General features: G+C 35.6%; 5 protein-coding genes and 2 non-coding genes across 7 annotated transcripts; all 7 read right to left on the bottom strand.

Moving 5' to 3' along the window:
* Positions 1-1,614: 1,614 nt before the first annotated feature.
* Positions 1,615-3,600, bottom strand: LOC116120679 (pentatricopeptide repeat-containing protein At2g22410, mitochondrial-like). Its single transcript, XM_031406652.1, has one exon. It carries the CDS (start codon positions 3,598-3,600, stop codon positions 1,615-1,617), a length of 1,986 nt encoding a protein of 661 aa, XP_031262512.1.
* A 1,469-nt stretch (positions 3,601-5,069) lies between these two features.
* On the bottom strand, positions 5,070-6,498 carry LOC116120664 (CASP-like protein ARALYDRAFT_485429). Its single transcript, XM_031406638.1, has 3 exons — positions 6,177-6,498; positions 5,606-5,738; positions 5,070-5,518 (listed from the first exon to the last, which is right to left on the bottom strand). The coding sequence occupies exons 1-3, from the start codon at positions 6,308-6,310 to the stop codon at positions 5,324-5,326; spliced, it is 462 nt and encodes a 153-aa protein (XP_031262498.1). The 5' UTR covers positions 6,311-6,498; the 3' UTR covers positions 5,070-5,323.
* Positions 6,499-8,663: 2,165 nt separating this feature from the next.
* On the bottom strand, positions 8,664-10,300 carry LOC116120685 (oxygen-evolving enhancer protein 1, chloroplastic). Its single transcript, XM_031406657.1, has 2 exons — positions 9,983-10,300; positions 8,664-9,584 (listed from the first exon to the last, which is right to left on the bottom strand). Exons 1-2 carry the CDS (start codon positions 10,223-10,225, stop codon positions 8,826-8,828), a joined length of 1,002 nt encoding a protein of 333 aa, XP_031262517.1. The 5' UTR covers positions 10,226-10,300; the 3' UTR covers positions 8,664-8,825.
* Positions 10,301-12,350: 2,050 nt separating this feature from the next.
* Positions 12,351-12,420, bottom strand: LOC116120688. The gene has a single exon (XR_004126589.1). It is a non-coding gene; the product is annotated as a small nucleolar RNA Z105 (small nucleolar RNA).
* Positions 12,421-12,514: 94 nt separating this feature from the next.
* On the bottom strand, positions 12,515-12,601 carry LOC116120691. The gene has a single exon (XR_004126592.1). It is a non-coding gene; the product is annotated as a small nucleolar RNA SNOR75 (small nucleolar RNA).
* Positions 12,602-13,338: 737 nt separating this feature from the next.
* On the bottom strand, positions 13,339-16,644 carry LOC116120644 (cold-regulated 413 plasma membrane protein 2-like). Its single transcript, XM_031406607.1, has 4 exons — positions 16,198-16,644; positions 14,642-14,749; positions 14,465-14,535; positions 13,339-13,694 (listed from the first exon to the last, which is right to left on the bottom strand). Exons 1-4 carry the CDS (start codon positions 16,374-16,376, stop codon positions 13,441-13,443), a joined length of 612 nt encoding a protein of 203 aa, XP_031262467.1. The 5' UTR covers positions 16,377-16,644; the 3' UTR covers positions 13,339-13,440.
* A 2,460-nt stretch (positions 16,645-19,104) lies between these two features.
* On the bottom strand, positions 19,105-21,878 carry LOC116120681 (BTB/POZ domain-containing protein At5g66560). The gene is made up of 4 exons (XM_031406654.1): positions 21,523-21,878; positions 21,373-21,442; positions 20,032-21,285; positions 19,105-19,949 (listed from the first exon to the last, which is right to left on the bottom strand). Exons 1-4 carry the CDS (start codon positions 21,606-21,608, stop codon positions 19,392-19,394), a joined length of 1,968 nt encoding a protein of 655 aa, XP_031262514.1. The 5' UTR covers positions 21,609-21,878; the 3' UTR covers positions 19,105-19,391.
* Between the last annotated feature and the right edge of the window lie 3,406 nt (positions 21,879-25,284).

The following is a 25,284-nucleotide window of genomic DNA, read 5'->3' as shown; positions in this document are numbered from 1 at the left end:
TACACTACCTGAAAGGAAGACAGATCCAAAGCAGTGTTTTAAGCTTAATTACAAACTACCAATTATCAAATGCTAATTACTTGAAGGAATCAATTTTCAGTAGAATGTTAATTGTATGATTAAAAAGAGTTTGTGAGTGTGATAAGAAAAACCAACAGCAATGACAGAAACACTAGTCCATGGAATTTTGAAATAATCTTGTTTCAAGGTTGCCTTCCACTTGTTTAAGATGAAAGCTTATTCTAGCTTAAGACTTAAGAGTTGCATATTTTTATTACTAAAACTAATAAAATTTATCATTTAATAATAATGTATGCAGATTCTGCAGAAGAAAAGATTACAAAACCAATTTGAGGTCCACCGTTTTCTGAAAAAAAGAGCATTACAAAACACGTTATATATCACAATATATACTTTATTAAATCCCAGATTCAATGAAACCTATCAAGTTTGATCTCTGTCCTCTGTTATTGCGATCAAGGTACCTCCCTGGGCCCTCAAAAATGATTTCGCCACATTTATGTTTAAACTTTAAAGCAAAACAATTAAATGGCGCCATTGCTAAAGCCAACCAAATACAAAGGTGTTAAAGTATTCATGAATCTATGAGTTTTAAATGTGGATCAACATAAAGTTGGTGCTTTAATTACACTTTCCTACTTTAGTCTTTAATCTAATTATGCTTTAATCATTTGATTAAAAATACTAATTAATCAAGATTCTAATGCAAAGGTGTTCAAGTATTCATGAATCTAAGAGTTTTCTTCTTCAGTAACTTCTTTCCTTTTCTTCTCTTCTTCACTCAAAGAAACTACCTGTATTCCAAAGAAAAAAAAAATTAGTTGGTTTCTTTGGTCCCTTTATTGCATTCCCCACAAAAGGGTGATCCCACACACTGGCTGCAGAAGTAGGTACTACAATTGTCTCGACCACATTGACATTCCCCATAAAATTCAGCTCGTATAAAAGGCAGTAACCATGGCGCATCCATGATTTGAAGAAAATGTCGTTTTATGTTACCTCTCTAATTCAATTTCTTGTTAAAGAGTTGGCTTCCTATGGCTCTGTATTTATATTTATTACCCTGACGTTTCTCAAAACTATGACCGGGAATTCCTATCATTAATCAAAATAATAACCCTAAGGGGTTGGTCTGAAGGTCAAAAAGATTTGCTCACTTCTTTGAATTCCTAGGTTCAAACCTTGAGACCATCTACCACAATAACATTGTGGCTTACATGGTTCTTTAAGCTTATAAGATGTTCAATAGACCCCGAAGATTAATTGAAGTGCGAGCAAACAAGCTTAGACACCCCGATTACTAGAAAAAAGTAATTAGTTGAGGTGTGCGCATGCTGGCTCGGAAAACCCAGTTACCAGGTGAACGTACAAGCTGGCTCGAACACTCTAGTTATCAAAAAAAAAAAAAAAAAAAAAAAAAAGAATATGAATGAGCAATCCATGGTAAATCAATATACCGTTCTCATGAGAAAAGGTATTTTTGGTTTCCTAATGAAATTCTGAAATATTTCCTTTCTAGAAACAAAAAATTAGTATAACAAAGGGTGAAGATAATACTTAAAGCATACAAAATAATCTACATTTGACCTGGGTCTATATTTCCACTGCATCCAAAGATGCAGCAAAATAGTTGCATGAATAGCCAATAGACTTCAAATGATCCATCAATTGATCAAGCATGGAATATATACTACTAGACTTTTCATGTCTCTTGTCATCAACCATAAACTCATAAACACATCCCTTAATTTCAATGAAACTAATTGCTTTACACTTCATGATCCCACAGTCATTCATTAGTTTCCTAATATTCTTCACATCTTCCCATCTTTGTGATTCACAGAATAAGTTTGCTATAAGTACATAAAGTCCTGAACTATTTGGTTCTAATTCCAGAAGCTGCTTTAGAACTAGCTTCCCAATCTCTATATTGCCATGGGTCCTACAAGCACCAAGCAAAGCACCCCAAACGACAACATCAGGCTTTACAGGCATTCGTCCTATTAGCCTAACTGCTTCTTCTAAGAGACCACCTCGCCCTAGTAGATCAACCATACAAGCGTAATGCTCAATTTCAGGTGACACGCCATAAACAGATTTCATTCTGTCAAAGTAATATTTGCCAATGTCTACAAGCCCACTGTGACTACAAGCAGAAAGTAATCCCATGAAGGTGATCTCATCAGGTCGCCAGATCCTACCACCTAGCATCTCTTCAAAGAGATTAACCCCTTTTAATCCATAACCATGCAATGCTAGAGCTCCAATAATTACATTCCAAGAAACTATATTCTTTTCAGGCATCTCATTAAAGATGTCAAAAGCTCTTCCTACAAAACCACATTTTGCATACATGTCAATAAGGGCATTACATAGAGTAACACTAGGTCTCATATCATTGTTGCAAATGTAATTGTGAACTTTCTTTCCCATGACCAAATCACCAATCTGACTACAGGCTGAAAGAACACAAACTAGGGTAGTTTCATCAGGCACTACTCCCAAATCGGACATCTCATGGAAGAGATTAAGAGCATCCTTGCAATGACCTTCTCGAACATAACATGAAATCATTGAATTCCACGAAACCACATTCTTCTCAGGCATCCGGTCAAAAATTTCCCTGGCAGAGTCAACGAGCTGATGTTTAGCGTATGCAGAAACCATGGAAGTCCAAGAAACCACATTTTTATAGGACATCCGCTCAAAAACTGTTTGAGCTGAATGCAAATCCCCACACTTAGCATACATATCTAAAAGCGCATTTCTTACAATTATATCAATCTCAACCTCAGTAACCACCATATAAAGATGTACATACCTCCCCAAATCTAGATCACAACTTTGTGAGCAAATAGAAAGCAAACTAACTAAGGTAATCTCATCAAGTTCCAAACCCAAATCTCTCATCTCCTTGAACAACAAAAAGCCTTCTCTGCAGCAACCCATTTTAGAATATCCACCAATCATCGAATTCCACGAGACCAAAGTCCTCTCGGAAATTTCATCAAACACTTTCCTGGCGCATAAAATTAATCCACAAACAACATAAACATTAATAAGTGCATTTTGCACATAAACTTGAGATCCAATTCCTAGTTTAACACCATGACCGTGAACAACCGCAGCAACACAATACGCTGATTCACTAGCACACGCTTTTAGAACAAATGGAAGAGTAAACTCATTGGGAGAAAGACACCTATTTATCATTTCACGGTACAATAAAATGGCTTTTATTGGGTTGTCACTAATTGAGTAGCCCCTTATCAAGCTATTGTACATAAATTTATTGGGTTCAGTTATTTGGTCGAATACGAGCTGGGCGTATTCAAGATTTCCGTTGTTGCTTATAGCACAAAAGGAGATTAGCTTCCCAAGTGTGAGGTTTTCATTGGTGAGGCCTTGAATGATGATTTGGGCATGAATTTGTTTGATTTGGTTCATTGATGTACATTTCTCCAAGTGAAAATGAAGGGTTTCGTGAGTTGGAGATTTGAATTTGTGTAGATAATGAAAACAGCAGAGGACGTGTTTAAAGCGGGAACCAACAGTCAAACTTCTGAGAGGTAAAACCATGGAACCGAATTTTGAATCTTAAGCTACGCTGGCCAGCCCTTTTATGCCTCGGATCAAATGTGGGCACGCTGTAGAATGAACTGCACCGAAAGGTTTTGATGCTCTCGCACTGTCATTATATACTAATATAGGTTCGGTTCGGATATTATATATAGAATAATACTACACATACGATTATTTCCATACAACATTTCTCATACAATATTATATGGTAATACACATACGATCATTTTCATACAACATTTCTTATACAATATTATATGATAAGATATGATTGGGTAAAAGTTTAATTTTAACTTTAAATTAGCTAATCATATCTTGCCACATAATGTTGTATAGAAAATATTGTATGAAAATAATGTATGTGTAGTATTACTCTTATATATAACTAGAGCAAAAGATTTTTTTTCACCAGTTCGATAATACTTTTTCATCTCTAGATTTTTAAAATACAACTTTCCCATCCAAAAAAATACATTTAAAGATACTTTCCCACCAACCCCTCCAATTGTCGGTCGATTCCAACATCGTTGAGACTTCATACTACTACCATTCTCTTTCTCGATCATCACTTATCAAAAACCTCTTAAACCTTACTTCCACCGATCCTGTCAATCATCGACAATTAAGTGATTAGGGTTTTCGCAGCCACCATTCTTAAGTCAAATTTGACCAATCACGACCATCAAAATCTAATCTTTCACCACTAAAAGACTCACCGGCCTCCCCTCTTCAAAAGCCTCAAAAAAAATAGACCAAGTTTGCTCTCCGTTCATTGTTGAATCAAAAAGTGATTTTTTTTAAATGGAAAAGTGATATTTTAAAAATCTATGAGTGAGAAAGTGTCATTAAGTCATTATACGGGTAGGAAAAAACCATAACTCATAACTATTGTTAAACTTAGAGGTGGGAAAGGCCTAGGCCAAGTCGTTCTTGGGCCTGGGCCCATGAGATTTCTCAGGGCCCGAACTGGTCTTGGGACTGATCCTTGGGCCTGGACAATTTTTTATAAATTTTTTTTTAATCCCTACATTTATTGTTACTTCCCTATTAAATGGGGGGTTTTGGATATTTTATAGGGGTTAAAAGAAATTGGGGAAAGAGTTTGGGCCCGGGCCTAGAGGAGGGACCGGCCCTGGGCTCAGGCCTTGGAGGAGGGACCAACCCTGGGCCCGAGCCCTCCTCCCTTGGGCCTAATCTAGTCCTAGGATCAGTCCTTATAGGATCAGTTTTGGGCTGGGCTTTTTGGGTTCGGGCCTATTTCCCACCTCTAGTTAAACTACGATTAAAATCTACATATTTTTGTGTTTAAACGAGCATAGGCAAACCCAAAATTAGTTGAATTCATTACTTATTTAACCTTTTATCATCCAGCAACCCATTCGGGTTATCTAGGTTGCCGACACATTCCTTGGACCTCAATTTGTGTCCACAATCTACACCCACATATAAAAAAATGCACTATTTCGAATATTCCCTTCTTTTTGTATTGTTGTATGACAATTGCTGTTTGGTGGTAAACGCTAGTGCGGTGTGGGTCAATACTCACCAATTTTTCTTCTTCTTTCCTATTTCCATTCTTGAGAAAAACAGACAACGATCATAACAAGTTTTTACATTCAAGATTAGTTGTAGATATACATTTCCAATGTTTTGTTTTTCCCTGCAACCAATGACTTGGGTCAAGAGTTGCCTCTGTCAATTCTATATAGTGTGGTAACTGCTACAAAGAAGGGAGGAGCCAGAGATTGAAGAGACTAGAACCAAATGATAGAAACCAAGAGAAGAAAGCGGTGGCCGCAGACAGTTGATATCTTCTGCACAAATTAAGGGGCCAATACTGCTCACCAGCTTCAACCAAGAGATTTGTGACACTGGCTGTTGAACACGCTGCTGCTAACGATAGAAATGACAAAACCTGTAATTGAATGGAACGCATTTCTTTTATCAAGTAATGGAAAAGAACATCAAGAAAATATGAAACAAAACACGAAAACTAACATACCCAATCCCCTATGATGATTATCAACATAATTCTTTGTCGACGAGGTAAAGATTTTAGGAAGATAGAATAGGCATCTACTAGTGCCAGTGCCATACTCCATGGAATCACTAAACCCATGATTGTGACCAAGAAACTGCAAAATTTCATAATCAATAACACAAAATTACAATTGAAAAAATTAAAACTTCAGGAGGGGGTATTTCAATTCCAAATAAAACATCAAAAGAAGCTTTCTGGGCAATTATGTTTATCGCTGAATTATCACATGCTGCTCCGTACTCAATTCTGTAATGGAAAACTGGTTACAGTGTCCGATACAGCGGACGAAAACCCCCGCAAGAATAGCTGAAACTCATGTGCATAACATCCTAGAATTCCGAATACTTTGGACTTGATTCTTTTCTAGTTTCTCTTTTTCTATTTTCCCAGAAATGGAGCAGTTGACCTCAGATTTCATTCATGATTAGTTAATTGTGTAAATAATTGACTTATTTTAATTCATAACGATGATGAAGAGTTAATCATGAATCTGAAATGAAGTAATAAAGAAATAGAATGGGAAGAAAATTACCAGTAAGAAGTGAAGCTGTAGAACTCAACACGAAAACTCATAAAAAGAAGCGATGCAGAGGAGAAAATGATCTGACCCAATCGCAAAGCCAGACTGGCGCTGGTGCCCATTGCTCCTGGCACTTCTTCCTCCATGGTAAGCCCGTGTCAGATGTTCATATCAAAACTTAAATTGAGGTAACCACCATCAGCCTAAAATTTAAGTTGGTTAGAGCAACGTGGAGCAAGACCAAGAAGGATTATACAAACAAGTACTTTTTATGATTGATAAGAGGTTAAAGAAAGAAGGGAAAAAAAAGAAAAGAAAATGTATATAGACAGTAGACGTGTTGATCAATGGTGACAGTTTCTCAATTTTTTTTGGACTTTGTCTTGGCCGCCACCTCATTATTAATTTCTTACCCAGTTCTCACGAGACATCCTATACAACTGTTTTAATTACAAATTTCAAAACAAAATACATTTGAATAATGTCTTTCTTGATTTACAACTAATACATTTGACTTCATAAGAGTGTAAAACAAGAAATAAAGACTTGCTTAAATAAAAGGTTTTTTTTTTTTTTCTTTTAAATTTTTTATGTGACCAAAATTTGATATCTTTCACTAGTAAATTATATTAATTTAACTATCTTTAGATGATTGAGTGATTTGATAAAGACTTTTGAGTATATTACTCAAGAGGTCTTGAATTTGAATCCCCCTTCAGTTGCTAGTAAAGGTAATCATTGGAACTCTTATCTGGCTGATAATTCCAAGGTTCTGGAATTTGTGTATTTAATTTGGTTTATTGACATCATAACTTTCAAAGTCTAATACCTCAATAATGAAGGATACACTCAATTTTGATTAACATGTATCTGCCATTTGGAGTGAAAATAGGCCAAATTTGAGCCACATAAAATAGACAAATACATGAATCCGGAGGTGTCTCTTTTGGTGGAGAGATAAATACAACTGAAAACAGATCTTTCTAAAATTTTAATAAAATAAAATTTAAGGTAATGAGGTATGTTATATTAAAGTTGTAATCACTTCCAATGGTGTACATTAATTAATGGAACAACGACCACTAAAGAATTGGAATTAATAGTTGAAATCATCATTTCAATTTTCAGGAGCTTATCTTTAAATATTAACAACTTGGAATTAATTAAGAAGCTCTGGACCAATAATGAGCTATAAAATATATTGGTTTGTATGAATCGAAACATTCGCGTTTAGACGTGTGTATGTTTGTGCTAGAGAATGGGAATGGCATCCCTGTTCCGAAAACACACTTGGGCATTACCTAAATAAATAAACAGTGATGCTAGGCTTACCGACTCAGCCACAGATTTTACATACCGACTTGAGTTAAATTTTCAGATTTGGGTTATTGGGTAGTGAGTCGGTATATAAAAATCAGTATTTGAGTCGGTAAATATAGTATTATTCATAAATAAACGAGTCAAGACTGGCCAATTTGGGTACCAGAATCCACTAATAGATGTCTTTTACAAATGACTGTTTACAACAAAATTCAAGATATGATCAGGAACAACTTGCCAATGATTAGGCCTTTTCATTTCATGACATCCAGAGCTAAATCTATTTTTTTGCAACGATTTTTCTATAACACAATTGCAAACATTTGTATGTTCAATACACCAGGGTATGAGTGAAGCCAGAGATAGGAACTAAGAACAATTGTCGAAGATGATTCTGCATTGTTTTAAAACTCGACCCACCTCGGCCTTGCTGGTTCAATCGGGACTCGGGCCTTCACTGGGTCAAGTTAGCAATTTTCCTACTCATCGAAAATCTTAAAAATTGGGACAGTGATAGACGAACAATTGAAGGTTGGAATGTTGGGCCTTTTGAAGAGGAAGAGTCGATGAGTGCAACGGTGGCAACAGAGGTGATTTTCGGTGAGTGAACTAACCGAAAATCGCAAAACAAAATTGGCAACAATAGCCCACTATTGTTGCCGATTGGCGAGGCAATAGGAGGAGGGGTGATATGGGCTTTGATAAGGAGGTTGAGGAGAGTGTTTTTATTGTCATAAACAAGCTCTATTTGTCTTGGTCTGTCGACGCCGACAATGATGTTTGAGGTGTTTTCGCAAGATTTTAAAGATATAAAAACTTATAATAATTTTTAAGAGTATTTTTATTATATTTCAAACGTTTAGACACCAGTTTGACCATCGATCAACCCAAGACCTGGCCACTTTGCTAGGTTTCACACTGTTATTAAAACACTGTAATTGTGACGCTTTATGGGATGAATAGGGGCTTAATCAATGAGTGGACATTAACTTTAAGAAAAGTTAGAATCTTTCTGTGGTGAGGAAGCCGTGATATACCAACACTGGTTTCCTGGTTCACGCCCGCAAATAATATATTGACTAATTTTGATAGGTTATAGAAATCAGGAAATTTAAACTTGTGTTGGGTTCAGGGCTCAGATCAGAACACCCAGATCCACTATTATCTAAGAATGAAAGCTTGAGCTGAAATTTTACAACATTATTATAAAAAAGTCATGATAATATACAAACAAGATGATATTCGCAGTGCTTCTCGATTGGGTCACAGAAAAGTTTAGCAACAACTTCAACATATTTCAAAATCTGAACAAGGAAAGGGTACATTCATACAAGAAAAGCTCTATGACTCAAGCTGAGCATACCAGATTCCTTGGATCTTCACATCCTTTGGAACCTTTGCCCCCAAATCAGTATCAGATGGCTGAATGCTCTCAAAAACTCCAATAACCTCTCCAGTCTCAGGCTTGCTGTTGGTTACACTTAGGGTGATTTTCCCGCTTGAAGATGCAGTGTTCTTGATGTTCTCCTTCTGGAGCTCTTCCTCATCTCCTCTGCCTCCAGCAGGCAATGCAATAGCATTGTCATAACCGGTTGAACCACCCCTGCCCTTAGGGTCCAAGAAAGATGATCCACGGTAGGATGGCACAAGAAATTCTCCTCCAAACTTTTCAGGTTTGCCTGATGCCACCAGCTGTTTGATGGTGAAAAGAAAGGGTACACGCTCGCCACCAGGTAGCTGAACTGTCACGGCAGCATAGTCAATACCATCCTTCTCGACAAATTTAACTGTGCCATCAGGAGATACTTCAAAAGGTCCTTCGATCTCGTCAAGAGTGTAGGTAAGACGGGTCATGAGCTTGGTGTTTTGGAATTCTGGTGGGGAATTCTTGTTCACACCTTCAGCCTTAACAGTGAATGAAGTGGGCTCAAAACAGAACTTCTTGGCTTGGTATTTGCCTGGCTTGAAGGCAAATGAGTCGACACCACCTTCAATTGTTGGGCATTGGTTAGCAGTTCCTGTTCCCTTTACTTCCATGTATGTTTTGCTCTGGATTTCATCAAAGGTCAGCCTCTTTGGAACACCTTCCGCACTTGCTCCCTGAGGAAATAAGTAAATATTGTTCCAAAAGGTCTGATGTTAATCACCATACAGCAATCACTGGACAGTGTATTAAAACCTATCTCAATCTGCATGGTTTACCAAAATGATTTCCATTAAAACAAATTAACATTATAATGTGTTCTGTTGCAGGCTAAAGTCCATGAAACAACGTTTATTGGCTCTCAGCAGTACTACCTTTGTCACTAAATTTACAGGAAACAATGACGGGGTGCATTGCAGCATCGACACCTTTGGATTTAGATTATTGAATGTTTTGGTAACAGTATGTAAAGTAAACTAATCCTCTGTCCTAAACAAACATATATAGCAAAAAAGGAGAAATAATTCAGTTGAAAAAAGCAAAAGGATAAGTGAGTAAGAGGTAGCAAACAGACCGAAACGACAAGAGCAGAAGTGGCGAGGGCAAAGCCAGCGATCTTGGTAGCATCAAGACATTTCTGTGCTAAGTCCTTTAAGTCAGTTTGCAACGAGCAAGTGAGCCTAGCACCAGCTGCGTCCACACCAAAAGCCTTTGAAACGCTCTGAGAAGACCTCAACTGGACACTGCTGCGAGCAGGAGCCACACCCACCTTGGTGGGTTGCATGAGTGTAGCCGCGGCTTGTAATGAGGCTGCCATCTTTCTCTCTATCACTTCTTTCTATCCAAAGAAACAAAGTAAGTTTTAGAAAGAGGGGTCGTTTTGTATGTGGAGGGAGTGACTGCTTTTGGTGGCTTTGGTGTAACTAAGATAAGAGATAGGATAAGGCTTCTTCCTATTGGATGATTGAAGCTAATATTCTGCTTTCATGGTCTGCCACGTGGAAAATTGACATTTGGGATAAAGATACTCTCTTAATCTATAGATGATGTGGTGAGAAGAAAGAAACTAGCTGGTTCAGGTCCTGTATTGGAATTCTTTCCTCCATAAATCAGTGTCACCCATATCAATTTTAATATGTGGTTCACATGCTTTTCTACTAAATTATTGTCTTCTCTTTTTTCTTTTTCTTTTTTTATCACGGCCAGTTTCTTTGGAACGGTTAGTTAAATAAGAGTCTCGATAGTCATCTCTATTAGTGTTTAGAAAGATTCAAACTTAAAAATTCATAGAATCTCATTTTGCTCTTTTACAATTAAGTTCGGTAGTGGTTCATGTTCCATTTTCCACTCAACATATCCATTGGTAAACCTATCTTAAATTTTGAGATTTTATAGAAATCTATTATCTGTGTTGTAAAAGAATTTTCAAACAAAAAAAAAAGGAAAAATTGTTCAAGAGAGTTATTAAAATCTTTTATATATATACATATAAATGGCTCAGGTCTGGAACCTGCGACCTTGGCGTTATAACACCACGCTGTAACCCACTGAGCTACTAGACCACTTTTGATATTCAATTTTTTTCTGAATTAATGATTTACTTTTCACACTGATCCTGTATAAAAAGATACTATCATATACCATCCTTCAAGTTTGCATTTTTATCAGGTGAAGAATAACTTTGCCAATTTTTATCAAGAATACTCTTTACATTTTTAAAAGCATAATACTAACACCTTTGTCCTTAATCCATCAAATTGACATTATAATTAAATGGGTAAAGTATTATATTACTTTTTAATATGTTATTCCACAAGTGTCAAATTGAATAAATTTTTTAAATTTACAAAAGAGAATTAAAAATTAAAATAAAAGATAAAAAAATAGAGTTAGGACAAAAGGATATCAACGATATGGTTTTAAAATTGTGAACGGTATGTACGATAAAACTTGACAAAGTTACAGGTAAGTACGATAGAATGTTACAAAATTACCACGAGATTGATATGCTTTCAAAACTATAAAGGATATCTTTGATTAAAACGTGAACTTTAAGGATAGTTTTATGATAATATCTTATTTTCAAAAGGTACTAAAAACACTTAAAATCTTATATCTACAAAAGCAGCATTGCAAACTTTTATTATCATCTAGCCTTTACAACCAAAAGGAATTTCCCTTTTTTTCCCCTTGTTTTTGATTGATGATTTGATGAGTTATTTGAGTGCATATTTGATTAGATATTCTAAATGGACATATAATTATAAACTTGCCATTTTGTAGGAATTATTTCATCTTTTACTAATCGAATGGATTGAAGGGGGTTTCTAATACTTTTCAAACTTGTGGGTGACTTATTGATGAATGAGAACAACCCTTTTCTTTATTCCATCTCCTTTAACTAGACTTTTATTCAAGCTTTCGTGGGATCTAAAAAACCAATCCAAATCCCAGAACCACACAGAAAGGGCAGCTCAAAAGTGCTTGAAATACAATCACCGAAGTTTGGAAACTCCTCTATACATTACTGAGAAAAAAAAATTTCTCATCATCGCTGCACCCTTCTTCTCTTTTGTGATGGCTCAACTTCTTGTTCGTCATTTTAAAAGAAACCCAAAATAAGAGTTCCAAAGTATAATTTTCATTCTTACTGGCTGCTCCTGCTCCTATGGTAAATGAAGATGCAGATTTGCTTATTATTTCACTATCTCTCAAAATTAATTTTCTTTCAATACAAGTTCTATGTCCAATCACAATTTAGTTTATTTAATGTAACCTTCGGAATGATACTGTTTTAATAGCTAATCAAAACTGATCAAAGTAATGGCTGGACCAAACTCAAGACACCCTTCACTCTCAACCAGTACAATACTTCACAAGGCTAGAATTTAGATTAAGCAAAAATAATTTTTTTGGCTAAAAGATAACAATTTAGCAGGCATTCAGAATGAGTAGGAGGTAATTGATTCAGCATATAAAAATCAGACGCTAAACAAATCATCATCATGCCCACATAAATCATGAACCACCCAAATTAACAGATTTATTTATGTTTCGTAAAAAAAATAAAACTTTTAAGAGGAAAAATAATGATGAGGGCATGAAGTTCTCTCAGACAAATGCCTCGATTTGTCGTCACGATTTAGAGAATGGAAAAAATCGGACTCGTCATCATTTTTGCTCATCACCGAGAAACTTTTCTCCTTCATCATTATATCATTATGTTCTCATCATCATTGATGAACGAAACTAAAAATTGAAAAAAAAGATTAAGGAAAACAAAAATTAAGACTCTGCGAAACAAAGCCCCATTAGATACCTGAAAAGTGAAAAGTATATGTAGGTGAGAGCCGAACCAGTGCCGCTACTGATGAAGTTATTGGCTTTTATAGGCCAAAAGGCCGTTGAGTTGAGTTTTAGGTTTAGGGTTTTTGATCTGTATATTACCCACACTATGTCTTTAATTTACGACTATACCATCTAATATTCCCAAGTTTGAGTGGGCCTAGGCCTTTCTTTAATTGCTTTTTAATTTTTTTGGATTCCCAAGTTTGAGTGGGCCTAGGCCTTTCTTTAATTTCTTTTTAATTTTTTTAGTTTGATGACAGAAGATATCCGATCCAATTTATACTTACCTCAACTAATCTCTAAGATCTTGAAGTTAACAATCGGATAAATCTCTTTAATAACCTTTCTTTAATTTTTTTTTCTCTTTTATTAGGTTACAAAATGGTTTTTGAAAAAAGAAAATATTAATAAAAAATTTATAATTGAAAAAATTATGTAGAAGATGGATGAATATGAGTAGTGATTAAATTAACAATTATAAAGTAACAGGAGCTCCATCCTTGTGAAAAACATTACCAAGACTTCATATCAATATTTTCTAATTTGATAAATACTCTTTTTTCAGAAATAATTATTAAAAAAAAAAAAGAAAAAAACATTTCAACACTCTTATGTAAATAATATGTTTTGTTCAAGTTGTGGAGCAAAGACATTTCAACACTCTATATAGACTGTTAAGAGAACCTAAATAAAGTGGACTACCAGTGCCCACACAGGGTACACCAACAGAAGGATAATGCCAACAGTGTTTGATATTCCGTTGGTTTGAGTGAAGGAATTTCTGAATCCGCCGGATGCTCGAATGTGCTCTTGCAATAGGTAACAGCCAATAATAAGACATATTACAACACCAACCCAGCTGTCCTTCAACGTTTCTGCAAAGAAACTCGGTGCCACAACCAGAAGAAGAATCAATGATCCAGGCATCTCCAGCCAATCTGTAGAGTAACAATCACCAATCGATAAGATCACTAGATTAACCAATGCATAATCACACTGTAATCAGAGGCACACACCCCTGCAAGTATTTAGGATTATTGGTTGCTTATGCATTCAGGATTCTTGCAACAGTCTTTCGAACGTCATAGATTTGAAAGTAGTGTGTAAATAATGAAACTAGCATTGTTTATCGAAGATGGCTAGATGGGAAAACAAGATGTTATCATTGATGAGACAACCAAACATGAACGTCATAGATTTGAAAGTAGTGTGTAAATAACGAAACTAGCATTGTTTATCGAAGATGGCTAGATGGGAAAACAAGATGTTATCATTGATGAGACAACCAAACATACGTTCCATCTGGAATATATCACTTAAATAAGTATCAATAAATTTATTTCAAATAGCACAGTTGACAGTATAGGGAATCATAACAATGGTTATAAAAATTAAGTGATATGGAAAACTCAGGCTATGCAAGAAATTCTTTTTGCAATAGTGATTGCAAATTACCAAGAATAAAAGACCAAGCTTCAAATGTACAAATTGAGTAAAAAAAAAATCAGCCTTGAGATAGGGAATCACAACAGTGATTATGAAAATTAAGTGATATGGAAAACTCAGGCTATGCAAGAAAGTTAACATGCTATAACTTTGAAGATTAGATAGGCGAGAATAAGTAATGGAAGAAAGCTAACAGAGATAAAATTGCTGCAAAAAGAAAAGAAGAAAAATAAGGGCAGAAAGTGCAGTGAGTTGAGCAAACCTGGGAAATGCCTCGGGAAGAAAAGTCTTAGTACAACTGCAATGAAAGCAATCCATCTTCCAACCTCTCCTCTAAGAGATCGATTAAAAATAAAAAAAGTTATGTTCTGAAGAAGATAATGACAAATTAAGATATGAATTTGATAAACAAAACTGCAGTGAGACCAGAGACTATCACCTAAAAAAGTTGAACAGTACTGATGGAAGACTAAAGAATATATATGGTATCAATAGTGCAGTCAGCATGTTTGTTCTCCAGTTTGTTCGATCCAATATCAACAAATAACTGCAGTAACATTTAAGAGAGAGAGTTATTAATTATAAAATATGCCAATCAGTTAAACAGAACATTATATTTTATGAAAAATACAGAGCTCAAATACATCAACAACATGGAATAGCAACCAAAGGAATTCTAAATGAAATGGTGTTAGACCCAGATTTTTGGATCAAAGAATAAGTATAATCAAGGAAAATCACAAACTAAGAAGAAATGTTAGCATAGTCTTAATAAAATTCAACAAAAGTACACTTCATAAAGGCCAGTGAAAACTCATTCTGTTTGTCTTTCCTTCTTATTCCATCTTGGGATTGCAGATAGAGGAAGAAAATAAGAAGATCAAAGAAAGATTTTTCCTTTCCATGGCTGAACATGGGATGACTATATCAAGTTACATTTTAACAAAAACATTATCCAACAAGCATGAAATGAAATATTTTCCTCTACAAGAAGCAAAAATTTTGACAGGATGAATCAAATCCTTTCTAATCAATGGAGAAATTCTAGATGAAGTGTCATGGCAACAAGTTTTACAATGTACATGACCTCAGTATCCCAGATTGATTCACCAGTATGTGTGGGGTACTAGACTTAAAGAGTCCAACCTGAAGAATATATGTAATATAAGCGTTTATAGTTAGAAATTAGTTTAACTACAATGAAAAATTCAATTGTGATCATTTTACAAAGATATAATCATGATTTGAGGTCTCAAAGTTTTACAAAGATTTCACCCCAAAACTGTTCATATGCTAGAAGACCACCCACAGACATATTCAACACTGTTAGCTTGGATCCTAAACATTGTTGCAATTTCTGTCATGTGATCGATCATAACACTGACAAAATATCTCTTTCCCCAGCCGTTATTTTTGTCAGGATTGGTAGAATTTACTTCAATTTTCATTCATATCTATGCTGTAGAAAATTTTCATGAAAAAACATGGCTATAGAGACATAAATATAATATTAGATTTTAACACCAAAGAAACCAATTGAAAGTGAAAAATGAACCAATTGAAAGTGAAAAATGAAAATGAATAAAATATTAACCAATAAATTAATAGTTTTTTATCGGGGCCAGCCTTAAATAAAATGATCCAATAATCTCTAATCAAACTTCTGATGATTGAATTAATAAACATAAAAAAAAAGGTAAAGTTACGAGATGTAGAGCCAGACAAACAGAGAGGAGAGCAAAATTTAAAAAGATTTGACTTACCAAGGACCGTAGGAAAGGTAGATAAACAAATGGCATTTATTTACTTCTTTAAATTTTGACTTTGACAGGAAGATGAGGGATCTAAAGAAAGCTAAACATCATATGCTAATCCTTCAAAACAACCAGTTACGATAAGGATAGCTCTAATCATAAGCGGACCTCCCACAATGTATCAAACATTTCAGTCACAAAACAACAACAACCACTGTTGACACAAGCAAAGAATACTCACATAGCGGCAAAGGAGGCAACCCATTTGAGAAAAGAGGTTCCAAAGCCAAGACCACCGAGTTTAGTTGCGTGGTTAATAAGCTTCTTTGCAGCAAGCTTAAGCTCATTGATATCAGAGTTAATCACCTCAGCAGTAACCTGATTGTCAGTTTTCATTCCCAGATAATCCATCCTCCCCATTTTTTTCTCTCAGATCTGAAATATAATCCAACCCAGAAAAAAGCAGTGTATATCTATAAGGAAATAATTGAGAATTGAGAGGTGAAGACACAAAAACCGACAGACGAGTGACACCAAAGGCAAAAGGGTTATCAGTAATAACTAGATAAATCTACTAGATAAATCTTTTAGCTGCACTTTATTGGATCTATATCCGATACCAGCCAACGGGATGATGTGAAATTATTATTTTTATGAATGAGTTACTGTGAGGAGCCCCGTGGTTTGAGATCGTTTCACTTGAGTGAATGTTAAAGATTGGAGCGAAGTTTCGGATCCCAACTGTTTCTTCTTAAGGCAGTCGTTGCACGTGGATTGATCTTGACGTCCGTGATGGACACGTGGAGAATGAATGAAGTTAACTGGCTAAACTTAAGCTTTAATACTCCGTCTCAGACGCTGCGTTTGCCTTGGTTGGCGTTGTGTGTCACGGTGTCAGTGTGGTTGAACTGTTGAAGTTTAGGCCCAAACGATCAATCATTGAGGCCCAGTTCCCATACCAAAACAGAAATCACGGCTCCCACTTCATTATACGCGGACAAACCTATCAATATCAACTAATTAACCACTGAGCCATGACGTTAAAGACAAAATAACAAGCAAATGCTGACAATCAATATTCTACTCTTTAGTTTAAATTTAAGTTGGTTTAAATATTTTATTCGTATTTTAAATTAAAATATATACTTATTTTTTTATTATCAAAATATTATTTTAAATTTTTAAATTCTACCTCGTAATAACCATCCAACTACCTCATAATAACCATTAAACTCTATCTAACAATAATATTCCAAAAATATTACTCTGAATAGCTAAGGCTCCGCTTGGTTGGTTTTTGAGAATACTATTATTAGTATTCCCAAAAAAGTTAAACAGTAAAATGCCCAAAAACTCACAATATTATCTAATATTATTCAATTTTTTTATTAATTTAATTAAATACCCCTAAATATTTTTTTTTGAAATTGTAAAAACACTCCTAAACCCACATTATACCAGATTCCGACCACCACTGTCGAAAGTTGGCCGGAATCTGGTAGGATGGCACACTACTGGCTGGATCTTGCCTGTAGTGCGCCGATCTAGCCTTTTCTGACCAGATCCACGATGGATCTGGCTGAAAAATGCCAAATCTAAGGCCAAAGATCTAGCCATTGACGGCCAGATCTTTGGCCATAACCAGACGTCAACGACGGCTAACATATGGTCATTGTTGACCATCAACAACGGCTGTATCTTTGGCCATCATTGATGAGCAAATGCGATCAGATTTGACCGTCAATGGCTAGATCCATCGTGGATCTGGCCGGAAAAGGCCATATCGACGTACGTTCGACAAGATCCAACCGGTCATGCGCCAATATGGCAACTCCGGCCACCCTCCGGCTGTGGTGGCTAGCTGTCCATATTTGATGGGTGGATTGGAGATGTTTTTGTTAACTTTTAATGTTTTATTATAGCGGTGTTTTGTTAAAAAAAAAACATAGGGGGTGTTTTATAATTTGTAAATCCTACATCGTAATACCCGTCCAATTCTTTTTTTTTTTTCAAAAAACTTTTTCCAAAAACGTAAAAATGTGAACCAAACGGAGCCTAAATAAACAGCATCCTAAATTTTGATTCTTAACAATAATATTAAAATTTTACATACAAATAGATAATCATATGGTTCATAATACATAAAATTTCTCTTTTCAATAACCAAGCTCAACCTCAATTCTCCATCGCGAACCCATAAATTTCTTCATCTATTATAATCAAGATCATACTTTTGACAGTCACCAAAAGTTGAGTATAACTAAAGCTAGAGAACTTTATAAGCATAACGAATTGATCATCACAAAGCCAGATAAATTTTAGCTTTAAAAGTGTCGGTCGTTAACTTGAATCTGATTTGACAATCTCTAAGCGTTTGATTGATTATTCTCATACTAATTAACATGAAAGAATAATGCTACTTATATCAATTAAATATTAAATTTCATCATGTTGAGAATGAGTTATTCTATAATAATTTTATTGATATAATAATAGATATGATAATTTCGAATTAGATGACACGTCACTAATTTTTTTTAAAATATTCTATGCGTGTAAAAGAAATGTGGGACAGTTTACAATAGTATCCAAAATTCATATAGAGAAATTACGTTTTTAAAAAATAAAAAAATTTAGGTTAATGGATATGGATTTGTGAGGATATAAGATAAAACAGAAGATAGGATAAATAATGTATTATATTGATTCGAGTTACTAAAATTGACAGTCTTGATTTTGATATGATGCTAGACAAATATAATTCAAAATCATATATTATTTAAGGTAACGAAATTAACTCCATTTCACTGTAAATGGTATGTCAAGAATGAAAGTAAGAAAGATTCTAGAAATTCGGGGGTTATGTTGAAAGGATTCCTGGATTTTCATCACTTGGACAGTTGGACTAAAGCATATTCAGTGTAATAATCCTGTCCTGTCTTGTTTTATTGTTTCATTCCATGATTCTTATTTGCTATATAAGTGGACTTTTATGTTTATGGAGTGACCTAGTTTCTGTGTTATGTAAACTGCATGTCTAAATATGAAAATTCACTTGATTTGTTTTGTGAATAAAAACACAAAGGGATATTTCTTGTCATTTTCATCACAAGAAATAATCCTGAAAACCACAATGGCAGCAATAATCATGTGATGCTTCTAATTTGTTCTTAAGTCTACAGTATTAAAAAGTCCCGCCACCACTGCTGTCTGTTCCTCCCTGTCTGCCACAACATTTGGCAGTGGGCTCAAACTTTAGAGAAAGACTCTATAAATTATTGGTGGGAAGATTTCCACTTTCTGACTAACATCCAATTTTATTTCGTGTAAAATACAACTTTAGTTGGCAATTAAAGTTGTAGGGATTACACACCACCAGCCCAAATAACCAAGATATAAAATTGCAATTACATGTTAAATGAAGGTCTACTGCTGTCAATGGTGTTGCCGTCCCCTTCTGTTGTCCACCACCGTTTGTTCGTGCGAATCACATACCTGCGTCTTGAACTTACACCCAAACTTTTTACTCACTGACTCTCTCCAACCCCCAACCGGCCCTTTCTTGTCAATCTTGTCAATCACCTTCTTCATCGTCGAACACTCCCTCTCTAGCTGATGCACCCGCGTCCTCATGCTATCCATATCCAACCGTAACACTTGATTCTCCCTTACTGCTGCCCTCCACGTGCCACTTCCACTCACCTCTCCACCAACAACTTCCTCTGCTTCTCCCTCTCCCTCTCCCTCTCCCTCTCCCTCTTGCCTTATTCCCGACGCTCTCCCCAATTCCTGCGGCACCGTCTCTGCCGCCAATAGAGTGCCCGCAATGGCGTGGCGTAACTGTAACTGCTCAAAAAACAATACCTGAACCACCGCCCGTAGAGGTAAACGCTCATTTTGTGCCGCGTGTGTGCACGCTTCCAGCGTGAGCTTTTGGCAGTCCATTATTCCGCAAATCTTTTCACGCTCCGCCTCCGGTAACCACGGATGCGCCTACAAAATAAAAAGCAGAGCTTCAGATACATAATTAATTTATAAAAATAAAAAAAATTGACGATCCTATTGCAACTTTTACCTTAAGATAAACATCTACAGCTCTATAAAGACCATCGTCGAATAGTCTAGCTTGATCGGGAAGAGAGATTGCTAGATTGTAGAATTTGTCCGGTTTAAGATTAGTATCAGATGCGATCTCCGAGAGATAACCGTCAATCAATTTGCCGACGAGCATTAACGGCGGAGATCTTGCTGTATCGTCCTGATGTTGTTGAATTTGCAATCCTTCCAAGTAGTAACCCAAAATTCTTTCAACACAATTAACGTCATACAAAGTTTCATTTAGATAGGAATAGCTAGGGATTAGCAGATCATCAAGTGTAGCTTGATCGAGTTGAGATCCGATTTTTTTCTCTAAAGCAGAACGACATGATTCTGATGCGTTTAGTATATTAGCAGCCCTAAGTAAACCGAATAAAAACCTCGTTGCGGTTGTTGACGTTGCGGAGGCGCTCTTCTCTAAAGGAAGATTAGCAATTACAGTCTCTAATAGCTCTCTCTGTTCGTTCTCTGAAGGTATTGTTGACGATGAGCTTGGTTTTCTGCTTGCCCTTGATAAGCCTGGAATGTACTTTTTAGCGTAATGCATCAAGCAGCTTTCAATAATTTCCTGACTCAGATCTCCCTCTTTCATTGCATAGATTAAGCGCTTAAACAAAGACAAGCTCAAGAGCGAGAGATCTTCGAACCAGGAGTGAAATTCTGAGTTTTTAGCGCCTTTTCTACGTAGACCGGTTTCGATTCCGTTCCATAAACCTTGATTTGAAGTTCCTCCGTCTTCAGTAACCGGCCAGCCAAACAGAGCAGGATCTGCAGATGAAGCTCTTGAAACTATTGAGTCTATACACCTCTGGATAATGTTTAAACTCTCGGCTAATGAGATGACCTTTTCGCAGGATTTCAAGGCCTTAATTGACTCCTTTAAGCTCTTGAAAACGGCTTGAGAGAAATACCTCTCTGTCTTAGATATGAGGTTATCTTCCGCGTATTCGTCAGTCATTTCGAGATACTCTCCAGCGCATCGGAGAGGCGCTACAGTAGAAGAGGAGAGCTCCATTTTAACGCCATAACAGAACTTGGCCACCATCTCGAAGGTTTCTGATCCTCCCGGGAAGTCAGGTAAACTGATGTTGCAAGTAATTTCTTCTGCTTCTTCTTCTTCTTCTTCGATTTCAGTTTGGGTTTCCTCTTCTCGTACTATATTGGTTGTAAGATTTGTTTCTTGTTCGGTTATCATTTGGTGAAGCTTTCGACTCTTGGACATTAGAGGAAACTAAACACATCAAAGAAAAGACGGTTGTTAGTAGAGAGAAATTAAAGGGTAAAAAACAGTAAAGCGCGAGAAAGGGAGAGAACTGACTTTGTGAAGATGAAAAGTCATATCGGCGACTTCGATCACAATGTCGCTTGGCAAACCAATAGTACAAAACCTTAAAGAAAATCGTCAATGAAGTTAGTTCAGAATAAAAGTAGATGAAAAGAGAGAAGAGAAACTGGGTAGTAGTTTTACCATGCTTGGCCTTTAGAATTAGGGACCGAGGCAGAGGCAGATGCAGAGCTAGTGCTAGGCTTCTCGGCTGCCATTTTCTCAGACATTCTTGTTATCTCTTAACAAACCCAGTCAGAAACTAGTTCAGAACAGATCCATAAAAACCCTAAAGAAACTAGACAATTGTTTTAATGGGTAAAGTAAGTGGTCTGGGTTTTGTGTGTATTTAATATAAAAAAGAAGAGAGAAAATGGTTTTGGAATCAGAAAACTACTGGGAAGGTGACAAATGAAAGCCTGAAAATTTTCAAAAAAGGGATCATATGATTATTGCTTTACAAAAAATTTCTTTTTATCCTTGTTTGAATCAGACGAGAATCTCAACCACTCTCTCTAACAGACGTCAAGAAGATGGGAAAAAAAAAAAAAAAAAGATTAAAAGAAACAGCATGATATTTTATTTTTAGCTTAACTTATATAGAAAAATAAAATAGACACATCATCATCCATGACCAATAAACACATTGCTTGCCAACTGGTGTTTGGCTTTCGCGTAAATCATGCCAAATTTTTTAATTATATTTTGCCTTCCTGACATGCCCTGAATTGTCTCCTTCCTTGATATATCTTACACTACCAGTACCCGCTACATTTGGTAATAAAAAACGTCAACAGTGAGATTATAGATTATAATTTACCTATTATATTTAATTTTTAAGGATTATATATTTACCAAACATAGGTTATCAAAGATTCCTCACTCTTTTATAAAATAAAACAAGGAATTGTCTAAGGGCTAAGTAAAACATATTTAAGAATCCAATGTAACAGGTCCAAAAATCAAGTGGTCCAAAAATATGTTGATCAAAGACGTCAACTGGGCACGAGAAGGAAAGGGTCTATCCGTTGGTCCAGATTAGGTTGGTGAAGTTCCAGAAAATGTTGCTGAATCAAATAATTAAGGGCTTAACCTAAGAGTTAAATAGATTTCTTCCCGCTCAAATAATGGTTTAATGACATTTTTTTATTTGTAAATTTTTAAAATATTATTTTACTACTTAAATTTATATTCTGACGGCGAATAAAGAACATACTTTGTTCCAACTATTGAGGTTTTTAAAGAGGAGGGCCGATGAGTTTTTTTTGTGGTGGAATGTTGGTTTTTCGTTTTTTGTGATTAAGATTAATCAAAATTTAATTGTCAACAATTGGAAGGGTCGATAGGAGTATGATTTAAGAGGTTTTAGTGAGTGATGATCGAGAAAGAGAACGGTGATAACGCAGGGTTACAACAATGCAGCAATTCGATACTGAATATAAAATTTAAGTATTAAAACGATATTTTAAAAGTATGTGGATGGAAAAATGTAAAATCAAATAGTGGGAAAAAGTGGTTTACTCCTTAATCTAACCAGAAAAGGATGCAATTTTCCGCCGCGCCGTCCAGGATTGGAGTGTTGGGTTCATAAATCTAACTTACTAAGATTTGTGCGGGAATAAATGTTCACATGATCCACATGAAGTAATAAATCTCTTGGTACAAAATTCAACGGCTGAAATTTTTGAACCATTTAATTTTGATATCTTGATCTGGACTTGCTTGTTTGAATTTTAGGTCTGAACATTACAATAAATATCAATATGGTATTCGCTCATCATTTATAGCAACATAGCTACTCTTTTGTTGTCTCCCATCCTCGTATTAATGGCCACATTAATGACAATCACTGTGGGGGCAAATATCGTCATATCATATATTCCTAAAAAAAAAAAAACAAAAATGACAGGCTTTTGAATATAAAATAAATGGAGTGGTTTGAGTGTTTGTTGGATGAGGGAGATGAGAAGAAAGAGAAAAGGGTTTGGTTGTGAAAATAACATGTCTTAATAATGGGGAAGAAGAAGAAGATAATCAAATTATTGTAATAAGATTAAGATTGGGGATAATTATGAAATTATTGAAGTAAACATTATGATTAAGAAGGGTGGAGGTTATGATTATGATGATGTCAAAAACAGTGGGTGAGTGTGGAAAAAAGAATAAACTGAATCTTCTACTGGTTTGAAGTAAATGTAAAGATAAAAAATAATCATTCAAGAAGACGACTTTAGGATTACAGAAGAAACCCTTTTATTTCCTCTATCACGTGGTTTGGTGACTAATGATTAGAGAAAAAAAAGGGTCATTGGGTTGGTTACTTCATTTCTTCACACCTGTTAATTGTGTATGGTGAAGAAGGGTCCTATTAATCAAACAAAGACAACAAAAAGCCAAGTAATAAGACCCAAATTTTCTCAATATCAGTACTTGCTTTTTGATTTTGTTAATATGGGTCACATTTGTTTACTATAGATCTAGATATTAGGTAAAAAAATGGGAGGGCCCTTGATCATTTCTTGCAACTTTTCAATCTCTAAATTTCAAACCTCCCTCCCTCTTAAGTATATTACAAAGAACAAAGGAAGCACAAGAAACCATGACAAAATCAACACCAAATCCTATGGCATTTTGGGCACCCTGCACAAGATAAACATAAACATAAAACATGAGTCTGAGCCTGAATTATTTATTAATTATTCCGTAATCTCACATAAACAGGTTGGTCAATAAATTATTGACCAGACCATAATTGCCCACATTACATTATTGTTAACAGTAGTATCAACATGTTGACCAGGCTTAAACAAACCCCATTTGCTTTCTAGAAATTAGAAAACATGTCATGGAATCCAACTAAAACCATCTCTCCCCCTTTATTATTTATTTATAAAAGCCCCACCATGAGCACCTACTGTCACGGCATCCAAAGCATTCAAGATTTTGCTTCGCCTGCAAAAGAGAATCGAAATCAAACATATAAACACCAATCACTTTATTAACAGCTGATTCATGTCAAACCAAAGCAGTTTTATTATTGACACTTTACATAATTCAAATCGCCAATTTTAGGATAATTTACTAACGTTTTTAATAAATTTATTGAAAAAAAATCTTCTATTAAGCCAAATTCGATATATTGTCCATTGTTACGTACATCGGCAGTAAAAGGAAAAAGGAAAAACTAAGTGCACAAACTGTTAACTGTTTTATTTTCATATCCTTTTCTTTTTCCTTTGTTTTATGCCATTTCTTGTAAAAAGAAATCGGCAGCTTTAGGTGTATGAATGAGGGCACTCACCTTTTACCATCTACTTCTACATAACACATTTACAAGTCTTACTTTGTCAAGAGTAGGGTTGTGATTCCAATCGAGCTGCTCGTGAATAGCTTGGGCTCTGCTTGAGCTCGAGCGACTCGAGTGTCGAGTCGAGTTGAGTCGAGCTCAAGCTACTCAATTTTCGGCTCGAGCTGCTTGCAAGCTTAGCCAAACTCAACATGGGATATATGCAAGTTTTGCAACTCCTAAGGATATATGTAATTTATCATTTATCATTTTGCATATAGAATATTTCAATTCCAAAAACTCTAACTTCTTCTTCTTCATCCACCGACTCACTTCTCCTTCTTTTTTTTTTCTCCCCCTTCGAGCCGACTTATATACTCTCTCTTTTCTTCTTTTTTTCTTCTCCTTCTCTTTCTCTCCCCCTTCGAGTCGACTTATTCATTTCTTCTTTTTTTTGATCTATTTTATTCGAGCTTGAACCCAAAATTCTTATATTGAGCTCGAGCTCTTTTTGTTCATGCCGAGCCAAGCTCGAACTCCCCAAAGCTCAACTCGGCTTGATACACCCCAGTCAAGAGTTTGTTTTATGAACTCGTGTACCAAATTTAAGCATTAAAAAG

The sequence above is a fragment of the Pistacia vera genome, unplaced genomic scaffold (assembly GCF_008641045.1).
Source record: "Pistacia vera cultivar Batoury unplaced genomic scaffold, PisVer_v2 Contig940, whole genome shotgun sequence".
NCBI lineage: Eukaryota > Viridiplantae > Streptophyta > Magnoliopsida > Sapindales > Anacardiaceae > Pistacia > Pistacia vera.
Note: the sequence above shows the minus strand (reverse complement) of the source record. Positions and strands in the feature narration are given on the sequence as shown.

Coding starts and splice junctions, on each gene's coding strand:
- LOC116120644 (XM_031406607.1), bottom strand. CDS start 16,376: ATGGGGAGGATGGATTATCTGGGAATGAAAACTGACAATCAGGTTACT. Junction 14,750..16,197: donor GTTGCCTCCTTTGCCGCTAT/GTGAGTATTCTT, acceptor ATGTTACTGCAG/TTATTTGTTGATATTGGATC. Junction 13,695..14,464: donor CTTCCCGAGGCATTTCCCAG/GTTTGCTCAACT, acceptor GTTACTCTACAG/ATTGGCTGGAGATGCCTGGA.
- LOC116120679 (XM_031406652.1), bottom strand. CDS start 3,600: ATGGTTTTACCTCTCAGAAGTTTGACTGTTGGTTCCCGCTTTAAACAC.
- LOC116120681 (XM_031406654.1), bottom strand. CDS start 21,608: ATGTCTGAGAAAATGGCAGCCGAGAAGCCTAGCACTAGCTCTGCATCT. Junction 21,286..21,372: donor TGACTTTTCATCTTCACAAA/GTCAGTTCTCTC, acceptor TGATGTGTTTAG/TTTCCTCTAATGTCCAAGAG. Junction 19,950..20,031: donor CTGTAGATGTTTATCTTAAG/GTAAAAGTTGCA, acceptor TTTATTTTGTAG/GCGCATCCGTGGTTACCGGA.
- LOC116120664 (XM_031406638.1), bottom strand. CDS start 6,310: ATGGAGGAAGAAGTGCCAGGAGCAATGGGCACCAGCGCCAGTCTGGCT. Junction 5,739..6,176: donor TACAGCTTCACTTCTTACTG/GTAATTTTCTTC, acceptor GAAATTTTGCAG/TTTCTTGGTCACAATCATGG. Junction 5,519..5,605: donor TAATCATCATAGGGGATTGG/GTATGTTAGTTT, acceptor ATTCAATTACAG/GTTTTGTCATTTCTATCGTT.
- LOC116120685 (XM_031406657.1), bottom strand. CDS start 10,225: ATGGCAGCCTCATTACAAGCCGCGGCTACACTCATGCAACCCACCAAG. Junction 9,585..9,982: donor CTTCTGCTCTTGTCGTTTCG/GTCTGTTTGCTA, acceptor TTATTTCCTCAG/GGAGCAAGTGCGGAAGGTGT.